General features: G+C 48.6%; 1 protein-coding gene across 3 annotated transcripts in view; it reads left to right on the top strand.

The window, feature by feature from the left end:
• The window catches only part of LOC127024767 (tyrosine-protein phosphatase non-receptor type 11-like), a 58,507-nt gene that overhangs the window by 12,284 nt on the left and 21,757 nt on the right, over positions 1-24,466 (top strand). For 2 of the 3 annotated variants that reach the window (XM_050909430.1, XM_050909429.1), the window contains exon 2: positions 23,656-23,778. In XM_050909430.1, the coding sequence (XP_050765387.1) occupies positions 23,656-23,778 (123 nt within the window). Of the gene's footprint in view, positions 1-5,083; positions 5,125-23,655; positions 23,779-24,466 lie in introns of those variants that run through there. The other variant, XM_050909431.1, reaches the window with a different exon arrangement.

Raw genomic sequence — 24,466 nt, 5'->3', positions numbered from 1 at the left:
CCAGCCCCGCAAGCCCCGCGATGGGTGTCTGGCGTGGTCAGTTCCCGTGCACTGGTGGCAGGTTGGCTCATTCAGCCCAGGAGCGATAGAGTGCGACATGGAAGCTGCAGGGAGCAGGGGCTGCAGAGCAGTTCACAGCAATAGCTCACAGCAGGCGTGGAAGATGCATGTCTTTGACACATAGGCTTTGCTATCGTGTACACCCTTCACAAAGGAAGGGAATAAAATTCTGGTCTCTGTATACAGGACCGATGCGGTTTGGACATTGCTGAATTTCATGAGACAAAAGTTTTCGTCCCATGTTAGTTTGCTTCTAGTGCTGAGCTCCAAGGCCATAATGACAGAGGAGCTCTGTGGGCGGTATATCTAAACACATTAGGACGTATGTATTGTGGAAAGGGAAGACACAGCTCCACAGAGGGCCAGCACAGTGTAACCTACCTTTTTTTTTTTTTTTTTCCCCACTTTTTGCTGTATCATTGCAGCTGTTATCTCTGGCATCTCTGATGTCTGACCATTGGCGGGTAGTGCTGTCCGCCTACATGAGCAGAGGAAAAGTGTATGAGTGTTAAGCAGGAAACTGGTGTATATTTTAAAGCACAGAGGTTTGCACGGAAGTGCTGGCAGTAAACAAAGGAAAGTCCTGTTCTAGTTGTGAAATTGCTGATGCCCTTGATTGTTAGATGCCAGTTCAGCTCTTCCTTGGCAGAACATGGCTTGGTTTTCAGTGTTGCTTTCAGCATTGGAACGATGACAGAGAGAGAGGGAGGATGCGTTTTTATTCCTTGGATATTTTGTTGAGTGTCTTCAGAAGAGTTTGCCTGTTGGCTGTTAGGGTAATTTCAGTAGAAAATCTGTCTTCTGCTTGTATGCTAGGGATAAGAAGAGAGCTCAAGTGCCAGTTCCAAGCAATGCCCTTCCTACAGACAGAAAAGAAGTTTTTTGAGGTTTCATTGCTGTGTAGAGTCCTTCTTTTCCTGCTAGCACAGCACTGGTTTCTATGAGAAGAGACGCAGAAATATCCCTGAAAAAGAGGCCACTGAGACCTCCTGGATCTATGAGTACTGTGCAGGGTTGGCCATGAGCCATGGTTTAGGATTGCTTTTCCAGGACTTGCATATTACTAAAAGCAACATTGCTGGGCTTAGGGAATGACCTGGAGAAATGGTGAAAGGATGAAGAAGCAGAGCCAGGAGCTCAGAGCCAGCGCAGCCTTGCGCAGAATGGCCACGCTAAGCCTCTCTGGTACTTTAAGGCCATCTAGGGTCCATGGGAGCTTAAAAGCCTTCACTAGCGTATGAACCAAGGGCAGGCAGTTTGCACGGGAGCAGCGGTTCCCCTGCCTGAGCACTTGCCGCCGGGAGCAGTGATGTGCGATGAGATGGAGTGTGGATTTGAAGAGCAGTCAGTGGTGCGCACAGGGTGGTGGCTCCGGCTGTGCAGAGGTCCCTTCTGTGATTTACCTGATCCTGCTTTGACTAAGCGGGACCACACATGCACATGCTCAGCGCAGATGGAGCGTCTGTCCAGGGGAAAGCAAGGAATTGCCTTTGTGCAAAATCAGTCCTGTGGGCTGTCCCTCATGTTGAAAACTGCTGGGGTTTGTGTGCAGGCCAGGGAGAAAGCTGGGAAGTTGTCAGCCTGGCTGTTGCAGGTAGTTCTGATGCATGTATGCCTCACGGCTGAGTGAGCATCTCCAGTGCTCTTCTGTAGCACTTTCCCTGTGTATAGTAGCACTTCTGTAGCACTCTTCCTTACGGGCTCCAGCTGTGTAAAGCTGGGATATCGGCGTACCTGCTGGAGATGGCTTTTGGTATTTCTTACTCTCTGACATCTCTGCAGTGTGTGCTGCCTGTGTTCACTCCAAGATGGAACAAAAGTTGGTTGTTTCTGAATGCTGGAATCTGTGCTGGTTTTAGCTGGGATAGAGTTAATTTTCTTCACAGTAGCTAGTATGGGGCTATGTTTTGGATTTGTGCTGAAAACAGTGTTGATAACACAGGGATGTTTTAGTTACTGCTGAGCAGTGCTTACACAGAGTCAAGGCCTTTTCTGCTTCTCACCCCACCCCACCAGCGAGTAGGCTGGGGGTGCACAAGAAGTTCGGAGGGGACACAGCTGGGACGGGGGATATTCCATACCGTATGACATCATGCTCAGCATATAAAGTTGGGGGAAGAAGAAGGAAGGGGGGACGTTCAGAGTGATGGCGTTTGTCTTCCCAAGTAACCGTTAGGTGTGATGGAGCCCTGCTTTCCTGGAGATGGCTGAACACCTGCCTGCTGATGGGAAGTGGGGAATGAATTCCTTGTTTTGCTTTGCTTGCCTGTGTGGCTTTTGCTTTACTTATTAAACTGTCTTTATCTCAACCCACGAGTTTTCTCACTTTTACCCTTCCGATTCTCTCCCCCATCCCACTGGGGGGGAGTGAGCGAGCGGCTGCGTGGGGCTTAGTTGCCGGCTGGGGTTAAACCACAACAGAATCTCACCAAATCCACTGAAAACTATGGCAAGAACCTGGCTTATTTGGGGTGCCATTTGGTGGCTGCTGTACAGGATTGCATGTATTCAGGATGCCATAGGTGCTACAATGCTGGCACGAGAAAGTAAAGATGACAGGTTCTGGCTGAACAGCTATCTTATGGCAGTTAACCTGGAGAACATTGAAGCTCTGCCTCTAGTCTGGACACCTCCATTTTGCCCATCATAGCAGGTGCAGCAGGAACAACAGAGGGAGGAGGTACTGAACTGAGCAGAGTGAAGGGAAGATGGAGTGCTACTGTTGCCCTGCCACTGACCCCTGCATGTCCTGGGGCAAAACATTCCGTCCTTAGCACCTCGCTGCCCCAACTGCAGTGTTCTGAGGCCCCCGTGGGAAGTGTTACTCTGAGGGCTGTTCCCACCAGCTGCATCAGGCACCCGGGCAGCAAATGGGGAAGCTTGGCACTGCTGGAGGGCTGCCTGGATCTTCTCCATTAGCAGGAATTACGCCCCGGAGTTGCTCTGAGTCTCCCTCTGGGGTTGTCAGCTTTCCCTACTGACTTGGAAGTGAGCATCCTTCTTGAGTGTGAGAGCTACTCTTCCTCCTTTATAGCAAGATGAGAAGCCCAGCTCTTGTTCTAGGAGCCGCTTGGGTGGGGACAAACCCTAAAAGTGGACCAAGCTCTGTGCTGTTCACCTCCCACTCCCCCTCTTCAGGACCAGTCAGGCCCTGTGGGGGCAGTCCCCAGTCCTGCCCAGCATTTCCAAGCTCACTGCAGCGAGACAGGGCTTCCAGAGTGCTCGGCTTCGCTCTGCGGTTGAGACTGTTGCTGATCTCTAATCTCCTCTGTGCCTCAGCTGCTCTCTTGGCACATTAAAGGCTGGCCGCAAAGCAACCATAATTGTGCTAAGTGTCTGTGGGATAATGGACTAAATAGTCAGGATTGCAGAGGCAGCCGCATTCCCAGCTATTTAATACCTTGATTGATGTATATTTAGTTGTTTGCCAGCCCACAGGAGGACAGCCTTCTGGGCTCTTGTTTCTCCTGCTCTATGAAGCTGGTGACACAAGAATATTAAAGAACTAGGTGGGAGTTAGCTACTTGACCAGTCATGCGGTTGCAGGGCTGTAATGATCCCAAGTTTGCTAGGACTGGGTGTTGTGGTCTTCCTCCCTAGCTTGCTGAGCCCATAGAGGGAGATTGGTGGCGGTTTTAGGCTCTGTTTGGAAGAGTGGAGTTGTCCTCTGTTGCTGCAGCCTTTGGCTCCTTGCAGGACTGAGAACACAAGTTCTTTCTGCCCAAGGGTGGCCTGAGGAAAGGTGTGTGTGCCTGAAAGCTTGTCTGCATTTTCCAATTATATCATCTGATCTAATAAAAAATGTTATCTCTCCCTGTAAACCTTGCTATCTCTCCATGTTAAACCCTGGACCTGGACATGTTGAGATGCTTGGGCTGTCTAACTTTAGGCACCTGTGTTGAGTGGCTGAGATGAGTGTCTCTGTCTAGTCAGGGGATAGAACTGGGTTCTGTTCTGCATCACCCTCAGGAAGTGACTATTTCTCTCCATGCCTGAATAAGGGGACTGGACTCTTAACTCGGATGCCTTACAGCTATGTGGTCTACACGCTCCTGTCGACTGTCCAGAAAAAGCGAGCTCAGAAGGGCTGTGTAGAAATGCTTCTGATTGAGGTACAGTTGTCTTTGTGGCCCAGCAGTACGTGCTGTTTAACATGGAGAGCAGGGCAGTATGTTTCCCCAAAGAGCTCACAGAGCGGAGAGATAAGGTGTGCAAGTGAAGGGTTATGAACCCTGCTTTGGAGGGCAGAGGAACCAAGCCAGAGCCAAATGAAGGGACTGGTTTTTAAGCTGAAATTAGGAAAGCCAAAAAGCAATCAGGGATGCAAAGATGTTTGGAGCATCTGAGTATCCTGAAGGTTCCTCCTGAAGGAGCGTGGCAGTCCTGTCCCCAACAGGAGCAGAACCCGGATCCGTGAGCTGGTGCTCTCCCCTCCCGGCCGCGCTGAGGGCGATGACGGCTGTTTCAGCAGAGTCGCTCAGCACTGAAAGTCTGGAGCAGAAATCTCTCGTGCTGCTTTGCAGGGAGGAGGAAGATTTCACGGGAAGTGCTATTCAGATACAGGAGCTCCATGGAATATAACTTTGCCCATTAGCCATTCTTTTTTCTTTCTCTTTCTTTAGCTTTGGCTGCCCATAAACTGACAGACAGATGTCGTCACATACCATGTGCGCGTGGTGGTTACCCTCCCCAGTCCCCTTCTCAACACTCAATTCACAGCTGCCGGCTTTGTACCGATAAGAGAACGAGATGACTTCCTTTTCTTCTCTCCACCCCTACTGCCTTCCAGAATAAGCTGGGCTGTTTTTTGGTAAATAACTAGCTGTCACTTGTTCACTTGAAACTTTCCAGGCTCCACCACCTTGGCCAACCCTCCTGAAGGATGCTGGAGGCCGGAACGTTCCTCTCCGGCAGCAAACTGCCTTCCGCATCCTAGAGCAAGCTCTCCCCACCTCCCATATCCTACAAATCTTACTGCGTTTTGAGCTGTCCTGTGGTTTCTGTGGACTAACGAATCTCTCTGCATACTCTGCCGGGTCAGGAGCCTTGACCAGTTATGGTGAGGTAGGATATCTGTTCTGTGTATGTCTAGCTTCTATTTTTAACAAAGCTGCTATTTCTGAGTGGGAACAAAGCAAAGGGGAGAAGGCATGGAGATCATCTGTGTAGTTTAGATTGCACAGAAAGGTTCCACTTGTGCTACAGGAGGATATGAGCTAATAACAGTCAGAGAACACCTACGAAGGTGTGGGCGCTATTAGGGGGAGAATAGTGATTAACAGTGCTTGTTAGCCACAGACTAGCAAATTCTCTGCAGAAGTGCAAGATTCTCTAGTGGAAACTACCTTTCAGATGCCTCTGCAGCACATGGGTGATGGTAACTTTCTCCTTGTGCTGGCTTCAGCACTGGGAAATGGTGTGTTAGCAGTTTCGTTTATATGATTACTGTGATTACTGTTAATATGATTACTGAAGAGGCTTTTGGTGCTGACTGCAGCCTGGGAGAGGTTATTCCTGCTGTGAGCAGTATGTTATTTTGTGACGTTATTAGATTTTTATCTTGTATTACCTTGTTAGCAATGCTACGTTAATAGTTACTCACTTATCTCTTCATTTGCCTTGCTGTGTCTCTAGCTGAGCACGCTTTCATGCGCTGATAACGAGCTTGCCTGTGTTGGAGCATTGTAATTTCAAGGTGCTGGACACCTCTAGCTGAATTCTGTAGGTACTTACAAACTGCATGAAATGACAACATTTAGTCAGAAGGGCAGTTTGTAAAGTAGGGAAGGTTATACGGGGCATGAACTGTAAAAGCACCTGTATGTGAAAGGGTCTGCTGGAGTAGGGAAGGGAGTGTGACACGATCCCTTTGCCAGGCCAGGAGGCACAGCAGGCAAGTGCATGTGTGAAGAAAGCAATCCTGTCTGCTGGAAACGCAGGGAACGGATCTGGGGCAGGAACTGGGCTGTGTCTGAAGCCGTATTTGAGGCTGTGAAATGCAATGGGATCGTTGTGCAAGTGGCTATGGCGCTTTGCCATGGAGTGTAATGTGGAGCATGCCTTGGGTTTTCCTTCCTTCCTTCCTTCCTTCCTTCCATGGGCGTGCAGAGGGCGTGGGCTGGTCTGCAGCACTCTGCAGGGATTCAGATGATAAAAGTTGCTACAGCCTGTTGGTAGTTTACATTCCCTTGTATCTCAAGAGCATCCCAAGGCTTTTGCACTAACCTCATTTCAATGCTGTTCTCTCAGGTGTTGCAGAAGTGACTGGTTTCTCCATTTCTGGTCTCTTCTTTGGGTGTGTTCTGCTTCATTGGATCATAGCAAAGCAGCTAAACAAATACTTTTCTGCTCCAGGAGGAAGCCTGTCAGTCAGACAACAGCTGGGCTAGTTTCGGTGCTGGCTGGTGATATGTATTTTTAATGCTCCAACTGTCTGGCAGGTGGGCCTGCAATTTAATTTTAACTTGCTTTATGAGAACAAGAACATTTGTAATATACAGGCCAGTAAACTTCCATGAATGGAGGGAGTTCAAAAGAGATTTCTCCTACTATTAGACCTTTTGAGACTAGTAGGTAAGGCCTTCTCTGGCTGAGGTTAAAGTGTAGCTCGGTGTTTATGGTGGTCCTAACAGTGGCGTACCCTTTGAGTAGAAAAGGCTGATTCAAATATAAGTTTGATTCAGAGAATTAAATCAGAAAACTTGAAAACTGCAGCTGAAAATAATAACTTTGCACACCTTTGGGGCTGATGCATTCAAAACAGCTTGAGGGACTCAGTTACACCTTTTTTTTTAATTAAGAGAACATGGGTGTAAATCCTCTGGGCAACTTGGAAGAGCCCCGGCTGCCAGTTTCCTGCTAGTGCAGGTGAGCGTAACTGGGTGTTGAAATGCACGTTGGCCTGATAAAACTCGGTCTGCCTCTCCCATTCTGTGGAAACTGAGAATTGTCAGGCGAAACTTCGGTCTTTTTCCCAGCAGTTTCGGTCTTGTGCTGTGCTTCCTGTCCTCCACCTCGGTGTAGCATGTGCTAAACCCATGCGCTAAGGTAGCAGCTGCCTTCTTGCCCGTCCACGGTGCTAACTGAAGGTCTGGCTGTGCACGCTGGAGGGGGCTTCCCAAAGCCCCGGGGCTGCAGTGCACCCGCTGGGCTGCCTGCCCTGCAGGCTGCTGGCTGGCTTACAGACCACAGGGCAGGGTGAGGACCTCAGGACCACAGGCAGGGGCATGCCTGGAAGCGGAGCGCACTGTTGAGGAACCAGCATGCTGGATGTTAATGTTATTGCTGGAGTGAGCAAATATTTGGAATCTGAATGGGGAAATTAACACCGTGCGTATCCTGCAAGGGATTTTTACGCTTGTCTTGAAAACAAACCCAAACTGTCTCAGCGAGAGCCTCTGCCCTTGGGGTGTTAGGCCCTACACTCACAGCAAGATCACTGGGGATTGTACTTGTACCAGCTGGGTACTGGGCAGGAATAGGTTTTGCTCCTGAGAGCACCCGTTGGACATGCGATTGCTCCTAGATCTGCGCAGGCAGCGTGGAGGTTGGGATAGCTGTGGGTAAGTTGTTCAGGTAGTGTTACCAAGCCTAACAGTTCCTCACCTGCTGCACCCTGCTGTCCTCCTGGAGCAGCCTTCTGCTGAGCTACCAAGTGGCCTTAGTTCCTGGCTGGAAATGTCTGTAAAGGCATCTGGTGTCTGAAGTCCTCTGCCACCCATGGGAATACGCACTGTGTCCTATGGTAGCAGCTGATGCCTGTTCCAGCCTCTTGTAGTCTTTTCTTCAAGTTGCATTGGTTCTTCTCTGTAGATGATAGAGAGGTGCTAATCTGTGGTCTTCCCTCCCCAGCTACTTCACACCTGGATTTTACCAGCTATAAATTGTAGTGACAGACTGAGAGCCACATTCTTCGTGGGTATGAATGATTCAAAGGGAGGGGTGGCAGGTTTAGGATTTGTCCTTTATCAAAGACCATCCTCTGAGGAAAGGTGGACAGATGATTTACCCTGCGATCTCTTCCCCAAGCCTTTACTACACTAGTCGTAGAATTTGAATTAAAGTTTACATAACACCCCTCTGCCCAAATTGTGTGGATAGCCTGTAACTGACACGCATCCTTGGCAGTAAAGAGGGGCTGTATTTGTGTGCATAGTTCATTTCCTGAGCAGCCAAACCAGCTTTTGGATGGCCATGTGTTTAAATGAAATGTACAATGAGTGGAAATACTATGTCTAATTTCAGTGCTCAAGAACGGGGAAACTTTATTGACAGGTTTACACGTAGAGGTAAGTGTTAACATGCCAGGTTTGCTGTATCCCAAGATGCTGAGATACTTTGCTGGGTTGTTAATTTTGCATAGCCCTTTTGGGGAAGCACAGGGGATATGGTTTAATGCCATACTGCAATGTGGTGGTAGGGCAGTCCACTTTGACCTAACACACTGAGGCAGAATAGGGGCTTGTTTTCTCCTACTCTCTCTTTTGAGTCAAACCTCCGTGGGATACTCCCCATGCTGCTTTCCGATATCTGGCTTCAGATGCAACTGGAGAGACTGTGCTACTCAGGCCAAGAGGAAAGGTTTAAAAGATGCTACATCCTCCACCTCCAAACACAAACAAGGGAAACTATTGAGATGCAGAAGTGAGGGCTGAAAACCCACATCTCACAGAGCATGCTCAGACTTCACTTTCTGCAAAAAAAGCTACCTTGCAGTGTTGGTGGCCCATGCTAGGAGGGCTCCGCTATGCCCAGAGAAACTGAGCATAGGGGAAACCTTTTCACAAGGCGTGCTCTTCTCTTGGCTATTGCCTAGAACTAGCTGAGTCTACAATAGTATCTTTGAGATTTGACAGGAGTTGGTCTATAAATGGCCCATTTTCCTCGTCCATTATGGCTCATATGCCAATGTTTCTACAGTCGTCTTCCTGATGTGTCTCTGTCCTCAGAGTGCTCTGACATGGGTCTGTTGATAACACGTGTAAATTGGTGGCGATAGGCCCTTTCGGAATAGATAACTGTGTGATGCTCTAAAGAAGAAACTCTTGCATCCAAGCAAGAACATGTAATATCTTATTTTAGAAGTGAAAATGTAAGTTTGCACTTGTGGTGGGAGGCCAAGCTCTCTAACAATTCCTCCTTCCTTCCTGCCTTCAGTTCTTAGTTTGAAGCATCTCATCCTGTGGCTAGAGAGGACCAGCTGGAGCTCAATGTTTGACAGTGTCCTTCCGTGGCTATAGTTAGGCATGCTGCATATGGTAGCCACAAGACAATGTGAGTGCAAGAATACCCAAACATAAAGGCAAACAGGCACACTCTGTTTTGCATTGATCCACAGCAGAGTGGAATGATCAGTTAGACCTTTCTCTGATGTATGGTAAATGTCCCCTGTACCACCACTGTGTCCTAATGCTCACTCTACGCCCTTTGGATGGACTCTTCTGGCTGCACGAGTTGGCCAAAGAGAAACCCAGAGCTGCTGCTTCTGCAGCTGCAGCCAGCCTGAATGAAAGCGAGCACGCTGGGTATTAGGATGTTGTTGCAGGAAGTCTTTTTAGCAAGGGGAGAGCTTGAGCAATATATGTGCTCGAGTTTTTACAAGCTGTTGCTCTAAGGACCAGAGCTGCTAGACCAAGTCTTTACAAAACGATGGACCATGAGCGATGGTAGACCTTCAAAATGACGCAGGCATAATCCCTCTTGTTTCTTGTACACGTGCACAAGCCCCTCATCTTCTGCGGCCTCCCAGAGGGCTGCGGGACCTGGCCACGGTGGGGGGGAAAGTACAGGTGCTGCAGCACGGGCAGCAGCTGCTCACTGAGATGAGGTGAGGAGGAGACAGCAATACAGCAGGCAGGTCCCAGTCTCTTTCACATCCTTTATGTGCACCCATGGGAGCGTGTAACGCAACTCAGCCTCGCGCTGCAGGTGAAGGCCAGGTCACACGCTCATGCTCCGGTGCCTTACTGTTTGCTCTAGTCCCGCGGAGCACGCTGTCCTTTTTGTCTGCAGATGATGTATTTTTGTGTCCTGGATCTTAATTTTGTCCGTGGCTTCCTTTCCTTGTCACTGCAGAGCGTTTATCTGGGGAGCGCAAGACATGATGGTGAAAGAGGTTTTCCATATCAGCAGTGCGGGATGGGCTGCGAGGAAGTCCCTACGATAGGCAGAGCCTTCAAATGCTCTGGCTTAACGTGTGTGCCGGCGGGGGGAGATCAGGCTCTCTGCAGCCACTTCAACTTGGATATGGCCTAGACAAACCTTGACTGCTGGAAGGATCACCGAGACAAGTAGCTGTGAAATCAGCATCTCCCGTGAGCTGTTTGCCCTTTTAGACCTGCTGATCTTCCTCCATCTTTCCTGTAGCCGGGGTGAGCTGTGTCTCTGAAACTAGAGCTGAAAGTTCCAGATAGAAAAGCCATTGAAACAGATGTGTGACTAAATGAGTGTCAGAAATGGGGCAGCTTGTGTGCCAAAGGCCCTTGCTGAACTGTCAGCAGGAAATCGTCCTAGCTTTCCTGTGAGTAGCTGAACGCGGACGCACAAAAGATGTGCTGACGGGCTGTTCTGCCTGCAGCGGCTGAGCTGCCGGTGTCCGTGTCCATGGCTGTTGTGTGCTGGCTGGGACAAAGAGCCTCTGCGGAGCTGCGAGAGTCCGTAGGAGGGTACTCAGCTGAGGTGCTTTGTGTCACAGCCTCCCGCCTGCCAAGTGCTTGTTAGGGTCAAAAGTAAAAATATGAATGTGGCAGTCTTTTATCTCTCCCCCCGCCCCGTAGCAAGGCTGTCATACTGGGTATCTAGTGAGAACAGTAAGAACATGACCTTTTGTCTGTAAAGTTCACCCAGGTTTCCTTAACACAGAGAGTGAAAATCATGTGCAGTGCACTGCGAATAAAAGCATTCTCCACAAAGGGAAGGTCTGCATTTGCAGTTTCTGGCTTTTCTTCTGGAAATTGCTATTTTTGAGCTGATGACCTGATTAATAGTCTTGGGTTTCCCCAGAGAGATAACAGGTGACCATATGATTGCGTTTTGACTCTTCGCATCTTAGATCATAGCCTTTTTAGAGAAGTGAACTTGCACTCGCAGACTTTTCTTTTCCACCAGTGCTCGTGCTCTGGCCTGCATAGAGCAGAGCTGCTTTCACAGAGCGGGCAGTCAGCGATAGAGACTGGGCTCAGGGAGCCATGGCAGAGCACCAAGGTCACTGCTAGACGCCATTGGCAGTCATTAGGTCAGCCTGCAAGCTTTGAGTCTTTTTCAGGTTCTTTGAACTGTGTATTGTCCTTCCAGGCTGGTCAGCCTTAATGGAAATTAGGCCCAGCTTCAAGGCTGCATTTAATAGGAGCGTGAAGCACCAGCCCTAGTCCTGGTCTCACTGGGTAACCTTCAGCAAGCCATGCTACTTCTGGCCTCTCCCACGCTCTTCTTCCCAGACTTCATATTGTGAGATCCTGTTGCAGGGACCACCCTTTGAGAGCTTTCTGCAATATCTGTCACGGTGGGGCTTTGCTCCTGGTCGTGACTGTGCTATAAAGGGAGTTAAGATGTAGAAAAGAAGTACCTTAACATGCTTGAATGAAGGGCTTCTGTGCCTGCGCTTGTCACTGCAGGCTTTGAACCTGAAGGCAGCTCAGAGAAGGACTTGGCTACACCTTTATCAGTCCAGACTGTGTCTTGGCTACACAGGAGCCAAGTTAGTGAAGGGGAATGTTGTTCCTGCACATAGCTGGAGCAACGCTGTCTTGGATAGTGTAGCTGCTACGTCTCCATGGTTAAGTGGCCAGTCAGTGAGTCCAGAGATGGAGGAGGGCATACTGTAGCTGCGTGCTTTGGCTCGTACTACTGAGATATGAGAAAAGAGTGGGGTCTATTTCTGAAGTGGAAAAAGCATCAGTCAAAATGCTAATTTTAACAGTTTCACATTGAAGCAGAGTGAACCCTTGCAGACTTTGCAAAGCAGAGAATCTGGGACCACAGACTGATGCCAGGTCCTCTGGATGATGTGTTTGCCTGCGCAGCCATCCCAGGCAGAGGAACTGATGCGTAGCCTTAACTGGCTGCTATTTATGTGACAGGAGTTTTTTGTGGTATTTGTCCTTGGAGTGATTTCTCTCTGTTCTGATGTCAGCCAAATTTAACAAGCTATCTAGTTTCTTAGGCAAAATCATTGCTTTAGACACCTAACCAGCTTGAAACCCTTTGCTAAGAGGCTGTGACAGATCATGAATGTGTTGCTGCTTTTAGGACATGGGGGAGATGGGGTGGATGGCTCAGGAGGTGAATGAATGGGACAGCGCGTGAAAAGAGGAAGATGTGCCAATGGCAAGCATGGACTAGAATAATTTAGATAAAGGGACTGAATCATAGGGAGTAGATGAGTGCAGAACCTTGCATGTGTCAGGGAGATAGGACAGATGTGAATTTATATTAATTAACAATTAATGCCAGCTGAGGCTCCAGAGCCAGTAAATGGAAACTGTCTGCACCAGCTCCTTGCCAGGAGGGTGTTGCCCGCTCCTGTTTCTGTAAGGCCTGCAGGAAAGAGCTCCTGGAGTGCTTTTACTGCTGTCTCTGGGTTTTGTATCTGTACTCTCCTCTTCCTGTTTCAGCAAAAGCCACCCCCTCCCCCAGGACGGCAGCTGTGGGTCTGTCCAGCCACCTTCCTCCAGGTCTCCAGGGACAGGACTGAAACTGGAATTAAATGACAAAGTCCTAACACTGATCTTACCCCTGCAGTCAGAGGCCACGGCTAATGCCTAGCTAAAACCAGTTTCTTTGACTGAAACCACTCTGCCCAGTGCGCTGTCTTGCAAGTGACATTTATGGAAAAGCTCTTCTGAAGAGCTATATATGAAACCATTTCTGACTGTTTCGAACCAGAACGTGGGTGGTGAATTAAAACCCTTCTTTGAATGTGACATAGAGGAGCGTTAGGTATGCTGCTGCTGTGCAGCTCAAAGCAGCTCAGCTTTGCCGTTGATGAAGGTCATCATCTAATGGGCTGAGATGTAGGCTGAGGTTTCCATTGCTGCAGCCAAGGCTGTTTCACACCCACTCTGTGCAAGCATCAGTGACATATCCTGCGGAAGGGCAGTGGGCTGGGGATGGTCTCAGGAAGGACTGGCCCAGAGACTGCTGAATGAAATGGAAAAGTTGCCCTTGCCTTGATATTGAGCTCTGACGTGCTAGCTGGCTTGAAAAGCTGCCGAGAAGGGAGCGGGTGCTAGGGAAGGGGATGTGGCTCTCCAGAGACGTGGAGCGAAGGCTTCCCCCAGGGGTTAGGGCTTGATATCTAACCTGCCGAGGGGGTGTGAGCAGTTCCTACAGCACAGTTTCAGTGGTGCAGCAAGGCATGAAGACTGAGCAGTGCTGGTCATCCTTCGCAGCAGTGTTGGTAGCCGTTGAAAATGGCACCAAGGGCTTCACTGGGGCTTGCCAGTGGGCTAGCAGCCTGGGCTCTGGTGTGCAGGACCAGGGCTCCCAGTTTTGTGTCTCTGGCTCTCCTGCTGCTTTGCTGGGCTTGCATGAGACCCTCTCTGACCTGAGCCTGGCAGAAGAGTTCTGCAGGACCCAGCCATGCATAATGCGCACAGTTAGGCTAATCGGTACCCCAAAGCTGGCTGTGCCCACTGCTGTCAACGCCTCTGAGCCTCTGCTGGACTACTTTGCTTCGTCTCTTTCCTCCAACATAGTGCTCTGCATTGTTCTAGTTGTATTTTCTCTGGGGAAGTCCCTCTGTGCTCACACATTCACTAACCATATGCCTTGAAATTGAACAGGGGAAAAGAACTGCTGAGCAAAACCCCGGCTCTTTTCACAGGGTGTCAATGGAAACCTGGCCTTTCTGAAGGAGGTGGGACTGATGGTTGGAAATGTGCATGCATCCTCAGCCTAGGCTGGCCGCTGCACACAAAGGGGGTTGCTAGCATCTGCTCTTTCTTGTGGTATCTAAATCCAGTGGGGCACATCAGCTGGTTAACAGAGAAGTCTACAAAACCCTGTGAATAGCTACAGAGTTTGCCTGCAAAACCTACCAATCTGGCCCTCCTGAAATGAGAGCTTGACTTCTGCATTGCAGAAAAGAAGGGTCTCTGGCCTCTTCCAACCCAGCACACCTCTTCATCTTTGCTGTTTAATATTGCTCTCTTTTCAACAGTTCAACCGTAGGGGTGGGGGAAGCTGGTTACTCACATCAAGAGCATGGCAGGGTTTTATCCTGCTTACCCACTCTTGTACGGTTGCTCTGAGAGCCTGTGTTACGTTATTGAAGGGTTTGTCAAGAACCAGGGAGCCTCAATGATATCACGTGAAGTACGGGTTGTGCTGCGTGACCCAGGCTTCTGTGCCTCTCTGTCCCAGATTTATCACTGTAGTCTTTCTTTGGGTGTCAAAACCTGTTGGCAAAGGGGCATGGAGCGGCTTGAAAGCACTCCGCCCTGCCCATGTGAGTGATGGGGGGAGGCTGCGGGAAGGCTGGAGGCACCATCCTCTCTCAGAGACAATTTGAGAAGTGGGTGAAGACTGTGAATCTGCTTGTTGGGAGCAATCCCACCAACCTCTGCTCAGGGTCAGGGCCTCAGCAACCAGTCCATCTGCTCTTCGCTATTGCTTGTGCTGTTCCTTGTCTTTAAGTGTTGGAGTAAACAGTACTGCTTGTGGAAACAGGCCAGACTTTCCGCATAAACACCTTGTTTGCTTTGAGTTGGCTGTTTGTGCTAGTGGTGAGAACTTGGTTTGTGCAAAAGTTGGACACTCTAAATGAGCCAAAGGATGTTAGACATCTTGATTATACTGGAATTTGGTGAAAATAAGATGTGTACCTTCTCAGAGAAAGTAGTTAACCATTCCCACCGGAGTGTGAGATCCATTAGGAAAATGCTCTGTAAAATACATAGGGAAGGAAGCAAGCCAGCTTTTATAGAAGTGACTGTTGCACCCCAGAGAATGCAACGCAGGCTTCTGTACCTGCTATGGAAATCAGTATGCTGATTTAGAAATGTAGTAAGGAATTTTTTTTGTTTGTTTTAAAATTGTTCACAAAAGTCTTGGGGGATATTAGATGATGTGCACTGGCACGGTTAGCTGTCATGATACTAATTGCTTTAGGAAAATGAAAATATTTACCTGTATGTAGAGCTGAATAGATTTGCAGGGTATATTTATTTAATACACTCCCTTGAGGCTATGCTTGGTATAATGAGTCTTCTGATGGGATTTGAATTGAACCAGACTAGAACCAACAAAAGAGGCTGCTGCAGCTCTGTCAGATTTGAGAAATGCTTTATATGCAGACGTGCCTGTGTAAAACAGCTTTCAATGAAGATGTGAATGCTAATAATTCAGTATGGAAACATCCTGAAACCAACAGCAGCCTTGCTGTATAGTAAATGCACAGTTTGCTAAATTAAGCCTTAATGTTGCAGGACAAATATGACCTCTCCTCAACTAACATGGAATTGCTTATTTCAATCTTTTTAGGAAAGTCTGTCCATTCCCCCCCCCCCCCCCCCCCGAAGGTCTGGGAAATGCTATGCCATGCTATGCAAGCACCTTGCTGTGGATTTTTGCTGATGGCCAATGTTTTAGCATCTTGCTTAGTGACATCCCACAGGCAGGTCTGTGTCAGTATCACCGTGTGCACTGTTGCTGGACTTGCTGCAAAATGGAGCACCTTTCTTGGAGTCTCTACTCCTGTCAAGCAAGTATCAGAACATCTGTGTTTTGGGCAGAGGAAACTTTCAGCTCTGGTGAGGAAAAACTTGTACAAGGTGACCCTGAGTGTCTTCTCATGAGGAGAATGCAGCTGTGCTTTTACTGTCTGTTTTGTATGTCAAACCCTACACTCCAGATCTAACCACTTTTTTCAATGTTTGAAGTTAGCACTACTGACACACTGGATGTTTTCTGTTTTGCATGGGGTCCTGAGTGGTTTCTAGAAGGTCTGCTCTTCCTTTTGCAGCCTGGGGGGTTTATAAACTGAAGAGCTGCTGGCAGCATGCGGTCTGCTGACGATCTCCCACAGTACAGGCTTCCTTGTTCAGCTTGACCCCAGGTGGTCTGTGAGGAACACCCTGCTCACGCAAGCAACTTTCTACTGCTCTTTGGGGAGCTGCAATGCTGTAGCTGCTTCCTGCCCTGAATCATATTTGCAGAAAGCCCCAAACATGCAAGTGAGGAATGCCTTTTTCATTCCTCTTGGAAACCAGTGAGTGTGACAGATACTGGTCTCTTCAGCAGGTAGCATTCCTCTGACAAATGAGTCTAAATATTACTGTTAGCTCTGGGTCTCCTTCTGTAACCTGGTTGGCCAAGTTGCCAGGCAGCTGAGAGGCCAAAGCAGCCTTGCTGAGTGTGTAGGCATGATATTCCCCAACCACAGGCAAGCTGTAGAGTGCAAACCATGCTGTGTGGAGCATGCTGCATTCCCGGGGCAGCAGGGTCTGAGTCCCAGTCTGTGTAAATCTCCCTCAAAAAAAAAAAAAAAAAAAGCTGCTTCTCTGTTCTCTAAGCCAGGATCCCGATTCATGAGTGTTCCTTCTCCATACCAGGGGTCTGTCACAGGAATAGGACAGCAGTGTTCACTCAGCCCAGAAGCTGGCACCTACTAGCCCCGTTCTAAGTATTAATAACCTTACAGAGAGTGAATTGCTTCTGTGACTGTCTCAGCCTCACTTCTGCTTCATGTTGTGAGAGCTCAGCACGTATGTATCCTTCGCTGTTCAGCACTGAAAGGAGTGTCTCTGTGTGCAAACACAACAAACTGATGGATCTTTATATTCTCTTTAAATGGACAGTAAGTGTCTGGATTCTTTAAGCAGCTCTGAAGATTTCTTCCTATTTGCTAAATAGGAAACTTAGTCTTGCAGAGCGCTGCGTGGCCCCAAGTTATGCCTGCTCTCACAAGTCAGCCGCCTCGTTTCTCTGCTGGAAGAAGCTTCAGTTGTTTATTTGCTTGGCTGCCTCCAAGGGCAAGGTCCGCATCCTGCCCTTCCTTCACTGCGGTGGGAGGTGGGGTGACTCCGGCTGGGAAACCGGGGGGTCTGTCTGCCCTGTATTGACAGCATCTGCTGTGAACACGGACCCTTGCTCCTGGCTGGTGTCGAGAGGCTGTAGCATAGCAGAAGGGAAGTCTGGTGGCAGTTGGTCCCCTCCTCCCCCTTTTCCAGTTTCTTGAACCACCTCAGCTTGCTGGGTTGGGTTGGAGTTTGTGTTGAACCAAACAGTGCTAACCACACACGAAGTGCGTAGGCGATGTCTCTTGAGCCACATTTGCTTTGATCCTCTCCAAGCCTAACAAAAAGAAGTTTTACCATTACAAATGCTCCAAATTCTCTTGCTGACGTTGGGCTAAATTTGCCTTCAAACCCAGGCCCTAGGGGGGCTGCAATAGATGTGCACCTGCAGCTGGCTTCTCTGGGGATGCCCCAAAATAAGTGCAGTGAAACCCTGGGCACATGCTGTTCGCAAGCCCTGTGGCAATTGCTTTCAAGTCCTCAGCGGTGACTCTGACTTTTATGTGTGCAGTATTCTGGGGTAGACATCCTGTGTCTGCTGGTCTGTGAGTCTCAGCAGCCAGTGTATTCACTTGGCAGCTTTGTCTTCTGTGCAAGATGCACATTTTACCTTCTTTGAGCTGTGCCAGAGAAGGGAAAAAGAAAAGGTGGTGATCTGGAATAACTTGCTTCCATCTCCTTTGGGACCTCACTTAGGAACTTTATTGTTTACCTATAGGTTAAAGGATCTTAGGCCCCAGCACAGCTCTGTAAGTGTTAGCTGGGAGCTGTATCCTTCTCTGATACCTCAGACAGTCATTTTCAAGAGTTTGTCTGCTGGTAGATGGGGATGCTGGTACGCTGCTTCCCTGATGCCACATTGTGGCCTCTGAATCATTTCAGAAGTATCATTTCAGGTATGGTGGTTTTTATCCGTGGGATGTTTGCTGGATCTGTTTAGAATACCAGGATTCCCAGCTAGGCTTTTAAAAATGCCTTGTTTTATAGATTTCTGAGGGTGTAACGGTGTTGCTCAACTATTTGTTCTGTTTTATCCCAAGACAGGAGCACAAGGATGCATTCCAGCAGAAGAAAGCATTCCTGCTCATGTTAGGGAGGAAATGAGTAATACTGTATGGGAACGATGACTCTCTAGTAATTAAAGAGAAATTACCTGGTAATTTTTAACACTGAGAAAGGTCTCCTTTTCCAGAGCTTCTGCTGGAACGTTGCTCCCACCCAGGGGCCTGTTTTGAAGCCAGAGTTCTCTGTGTCTGATTTACCTGGGCCTCAGGAGCTGTGCCACCACCATTGCTTATCTTGGTACCGCCAGGGTCAGGAAGGGTTTGTAGCTGTTGCATCAGTCAGAGTATCATAGTGCATGGGTGGGGGATGGCTGGCGTCTATCTAAGGTTTGCCCTTTTGTGTAAGCGGGTAAATCCCAGCCAGGGAAATCGATCTGCCTTTGTCTGACCTGTGCCCAGATTTGCTTGTGCCGGCTACTGAGTGCTCGAATGGGGCCATGCCTTGGCATGCACAAGGCTTTCGTGGTGGGGGGAGCCGTTCGACAAGGGCCGGCTGTAGGGGTGCGAGAGCTGGCGAAGAGCTGATGCAGCATGAGGAGTTCAGAGCCGGAGCTGGTGTTTTGAGGGGCTCCCCGCAAGGAAAGTGGTGTTGAGGGCATGCCACGTCAGTGATTGCCACCCCCACGGCACCCTCAGTTGTGCCGGGTTTCTCATGATGGGCTTTCTGGTGTTCTCGTGGCTACTGGACCGTTCTGCTTCTGAACGTGCTGTGCTCTGGTGCACTGGTCAGCCTGGCTTGAACGCTACACAGAGCCCTCTCCCACCGTGTGGGGTCCCTCCCGGCAGCCCAAGCACTATCTTTCTGTTAGTCTGTGTTTGGGACTTAGCACTGCATGCAAGTCTTTCCATTTTCTCTCTGTTTATTTTAATAAATTTCTTTGTGTAGCTTTGGTTCCTGAAAGGCACTTGCGGGTGGCTTTTTAATTTAAGTTTGATTTTTAGATGGATTGAACAATGGAAGGGAAATGCATTTCTCTGCAGGAAAGCAGTATTGCCTGAAGTAGACAGTGTATATTTACTTGTAGCGGGAGAGATGAAAAGTTGTTAGATCCCCACTCTTATTTAAAGCAATTCTTTAGAGGTGACTCAGTTCTGCAGAAAGTGCTAACAATTGAGCGGTTGCCTGAATGACCTACTGCATAATGATGCTTGTCATTTGCTGACATCGAAACAATGGTGTGATATTAATAATGCGCGCTTTTTTCCCCTATGGTGAGGATCTGGTTTGGATCCTCTTTATTTGCTTTCTTTCTCAGAATATTGCAGATATTCCTATAAACAATCTGTGAGTCCAAAAGGTCTGACTCCAAGTCCAGGGTTCACCTGCAAGTGAGTGGTGCATGCTCCTCCAATGCACGGCTAGAGCTTGCGGTCTGTGGGAGTGTTGAAGGCTGTTTGCAGGTTTTAGTATTGCCATTTGGTGAGACAGTTGTGTGTTGGTGCTTTCTTCTTGTCTGCTCTATTGTGGGTTGGTTTTGCTTACCAACAAATGTACTCCAGTAAAAACCGTAATGAAAAACAGCTCTAAAGATGCTTTCTGCAAGTACAGCTTACTCCAGGTCAGGAGAAAAACAAGCTGTATTGATAAAAGCACCTCAGGCTATGCAGTGGCCGTGCCAGTTGTGCCTTCACCCACAGGATGAAGTAGCAGAGAGTTTTAGAGCAGGCAGGCTCTTGGTGTACTCTGAGTAGGATGGGGCAACCTTCACAAACCAAAGAGCCTTAAGTTCAGGTTTTGCTATTGTTTTTTATTCTGCTGTTTACAGGAATGGGGAGTGAGCTAGGACCTGGAAAGAGGTGTGCCAGAATACCCTGTGAGTAGGAGAGGTGGGTTTTGAGTCATTTGTAGCTCTCTGAGCTGCACGAGGGGTTGAGGATGTGTGCTGCAACAAACTTCATGGTTTTTGCAAATTCCTGCATAGTCCAGGCAGAAAAGCCTCCAGGGAGCAAGTGCTCAATTTCAGGACCAGAATTCCCAAATGGAGGTGACCCTGAATTTGAAAATACCCCTTTCATGCCACAGGCCTGTAGTGTCTTCCCTGGCTCAAGAAGGCAGTAGTGCCAAGCAATACGTTCCCGTCCATACGCAGCCCTCCAAAGATGAGCTGTGCAAGGAGGTTTTCTTTGTTCTGGAAATCCATGGGAGAGGTCCCTGTGCTTGCAGAGGGCTTTTTCCCTTTTTTTCTTTTTTTTTTCTGCTGAATTTTGAAATTGCCTTTCCTCCCTCTTCTGTTTGTGAGGGCTGCAAAGGTTTTCTCCTCAGGTCACTGTTTGTGTTTCTTGCAAGCTAAGTAACAAGTTGTCTGTGTATGCGTGTATGAATTGGTTCCTGTCCAAGCAGTGGGAGTCATTAAGGGAAAGGACGTTTAGCATTTAGGTTTCTGTTCAGTGATACAAAGACAACATCAAAGTTGACGGAGCCCCAAACTTGCCCCCAATATACTCCTTCCCTGCCTCTTGTTATACAGTGCTGTCCCACTCTTGAGTGTTTGCAGAGAGGTTGTAAGTGGCCCCTGCTTGTTCCCTCAGTATTTCACTGAGAAAAAGATGCTGAAAAGGGACTGATGCGAATCGATTTTGTAGCTGTGGTCAACAGCTGCTGCGGTGGAAAAGGAAGAGGGTTATGGTCCTCCCTTCCCAAGCACTCATCCTTCCACTTGGAGGGAGACTGGACATAAGGTCCTTTTGTTCCTGTTGCCTTCTTCCTTGTGGGAGCCCAGTGCCTCAGATGCTGGAAGACTTACAGCCCCAGCACCTCTGCCCTCTTCCTGACACTGGTAACCTACACAAAGTTGTCCATTCTCAGCATCATGCAGGTCTGGCTCCGGCGGAGGTACGGCATCCCAGGACAACAAGTATTTAGATGGGAGCCTTGAGTGACAGGGGGACGAGGGGAGGTGTGGGGGTGTGTGGTTCCTGTTGTCGGGGAAGCCTTTGAGGAGTGTGCACCCCTGGGCGGACACGGCTGTCACACTGACCGGGGTGTTCTCAGAACCGGTGTGTGCTCGCAGCTATGGGTATGTGCTTACAAGAACTCTCATCCCGCTGTTTTACCAGAGATGTTTCCTTGGGTTTTTCCTACTATGTTCTGGCTAGCAATATTGTGCTGGTTTTATTGCCATCAGGCATTCAGTGGAAACGTTATGTGTGGCCTTTGGCAGCTTTGCATTGCCCCTGAGCTCCATTAAGCTCCATTAGAGGCATTCGTTCCTATGCCAGTAGCAGTTCTGCGGCACAGTTAAGTGCTGGCCCTACAGACGGTGGATTTATGAAAGGGTGTCACTCTTGTGATGTTAGGAATATAAGGCTTGGAAATGCTGGGATTCCTGTTTACCATCTGTTTCCATGGCCCTTCCCTAATAGACCTCTCCTCCTCCAGAATTCAAGGATCTTTAATCAAAACTGTTTGGCTTGTGGTGGGAGGGAGGAAATCCCAAATTGTGGAGGAGATGGTGACATTTCTTGACCTTTTCTATGTGTATCTTGGAGACAAACACACTCCAATGAGTGTGCGTGTGCTTATGTTTGTAGGTTTAGTCTTTGGGTGTATTTCCTAACGCAGGCACTCAGCAAGATGCTAGGTTACGTATTTCTCTGCAACAACTAAGATAAATTTGCAAACCCTTTGAGGGGACAGTGTGTTAGCTAATCTGATCCATAGACATCTGTATACAAGAAACTAGCTTACTAAATGTTTCCAGATATGCTCCTCTTGAGAACCCACATTTCACTTTGCTTGGAAAACTAAGTGTTGCAGTTTTGAGTCGTTTGGTTCAGAGCGGTGCCGCAGACCTGTCCGCCTATGCAAGAACTCTGACAACATCGTCCTTTACTCTGAAGGGAGTTTTGAGTGTGCAGCCTGTTCTCTTGCAGTTGGTGCTGCCCAGAAACCCTCGATAAAGTAGCTTTGTTATCATACAGTGTTAGTTGTGGCTCATCTTCTCTTTGCTCATGAAAAGTATTACAGCAGTCCCCTGCAGAATTGTCTACTGGAGCATGATCTAAAACTGAGTAATACTTTCAGAACTGAATGACTCTCAGTTTGGGGTGCTCTTTCTGTGACTTGTGAGATTACTCAAAAGAGCCTGGCATTTGAAAGTGGATTTTCAGTGGCTTCTGAAAAATTGAGCTATAAAACTGGTGCCACATGGGAAACCATTGGTCTAGTATGCATATTTAGTACACATTAAAGCCTGGGCAAACACCAGTTCTTGTGATTCCATCAAGAAAACTTGACCAAGACTGATAGCATCAGAAATTAGGTCAGTAGATGGTGTCAGCAGATGGTTTGATGACACTTAAAATACAAAGATTACATTAAAGTAGCACACAATATGATGAAACGTTTTTCCTCATAGGATGAGCTGTCTATCTTTCCCTTTTCTACTACGTCCTGTTACACATGTACACCAACTGCACTGTTGCTTTCCAGCAGCATGCAAAGCAGCGTTTCCTTTGCTGCTGCTTCCCTGGCTATGTGCTGGTCCCGTGCGGAGAACTTTGCTTTTCACATAGCAGTTGTGTGGTTGGGGTCATTTTCCTCTGTGCTCTTGGGAAAGGTGGCTGTGGCACCACAGCTTGAGCTACGGCTAATTAGAATTAAAAAGCAGCTACTTCACCTTAAGTTGAAGAGTCAAAGCTGCCTTAGCTGAGGCTGGAGCAGAGTTGTTATCTTTTGTGGACTGGGCAGAGAGGGAGATCCTGGAACATGCACCTGCCATTGTGTTTGCACCAGTGCTTAAGAAATCCTCTCGTAGCTTAAGGGCTCATCGCTGCCACAACGTGTTGCAGACCAGGGTGTGCCTCTTCTTCCCGGACAGAGTCTCAAAGAAAAGCCTCTCTTCTCTCCAGCTCTGAGCATCACCTCTTCATAACAAACTTTAAATGGGAGAGACGAAAGGCCTGAGCTTGTGTTCTTGCTGGGGAGAACAAGAGGTTTAGTGCCATTGATATTGCAGCTTCTTCTGTTTTTTCTGTCATGAAACATGCCGGGAAACCCTTAAAGAAATGCCTTAAATGTCCTCAGGGGTGCCGGTCTTTTCTTGGGCCCAGTTCATTTGCCAGCAACGTGACGGCTCAGAGGGTATGAGCCTGGTAGGTGCTGGGTGGGAAGCAGCCAGCCAGGATCAGACCTGGAGCCAGAAAAGTCAAAACTATTTTCTCAGCCAGTGGTTTCCTCCAGAGAGGGAATCTCCTGTCTGTGCCGCAGAAAGAGTGTAGGGCTCTTTTGCCTGATCTGAGGGAGAGGACGACAACGTCCTTTGGGAAAGAGACCTCTCTTGATGGATGTCTGAGAAGACTTTCTCCACGGTAACATCTGAATGGAGGGGTTTTTTCAGTGAAAGGTGTTGCTGCAACGTGGTGGGGAGGAAGATGGGTGAGCTGCCAGATAGGATTGGGGCTCTGTGCCTGCCTCGCAGGTAGGAAGATAGTGTCTGCCCCTCAGGCAGCAGGGAAGGCAGTCAGGGCAGGCTCAGGCTAATCACCATTTAACATGTCACATTTGCACTTTGCAGGTGGTTTCATCCCAACATCAGTGGAATTGAGGCAGAGAAGCTGCTCCTGACCAGGGGTGTCCATGGCAGCTTTCTGGCTCGACCCAGTAAGAGCAACCCAGGAGACTTCACTCTCTCTGTCAGGTAAGCAGACAGCAGCAGATGAGGAGTGGAGGAAGGGGCTGTCTTGAACTCTCCAGCACACCCTGCTCTGATAAACGGATGTGCAAGGGGAGAGGCAACTCTGTGGTACCTCTCTGTGGTACCAGCTTGAAGTAGAAGGGTCTCTGAACTCTCCCCATCGCTGCAGAGGCTGTGCTGAAAACCACACAGTACTTCCCCCCGGGTTTGTTCATCCCTGTGGGTTGCACATGACCCTGTCCTGCCAGGGTTGGCTCCGTGCTTGTGGCATGTGTTTCCAGAGCCGTTGTTGCCAGGCGAGGGAAGATAACAAGCCCACTTGTTTTATGGGGAGAGTATGTTCAATCCCAGCAGGAAAGAATCATCTCACTCCAATTTCAAAGGAACTTAATGTAGCTGTCTTTGGGAGAGACTTGTTTTCTGTGTCTGTAAGGGATCCCAGGAGCACCTCCATAAGAGAGTGAGCTTGCTGACCAGCCTCACAGTGGCTGGGTTCCCAAACAGTATCATGCGCATCACCTTTCAAGTGCTCGTGTTCTTTGGGACCAAGGCAATTGCAGAAAGGAAAGCTGCAGTTTTGCCGATGGTCTTTGTGAATGTAGCCCCTTTCGATGCGGTGGAGCAGATGCACTGGGTAGAACTCTCTGAACGTGAACTGAAGGGAAGCAGCAAAGAGTAACATTGACCTAAG

The sequence above is a fragment of the Gymnogyps californianus genome, chromosome 21, assembly GCF_018139145.2.
Source record: "Gymnogyps californianus isolate 813 chromosome 21, ASM1813914v2, whole genome shotgun sequence".
Lineage (NCBI taxonomy): Eukaryota > Metazoa > Chordata > Aves > Accipitriformes > Cathartidae > Gymnogyps > Gymnogyps californianus.
Note: the sequence above shows the minus strand (reverse complement) of the source record. Positions and strands in the feature narration are given on the sequence as shown.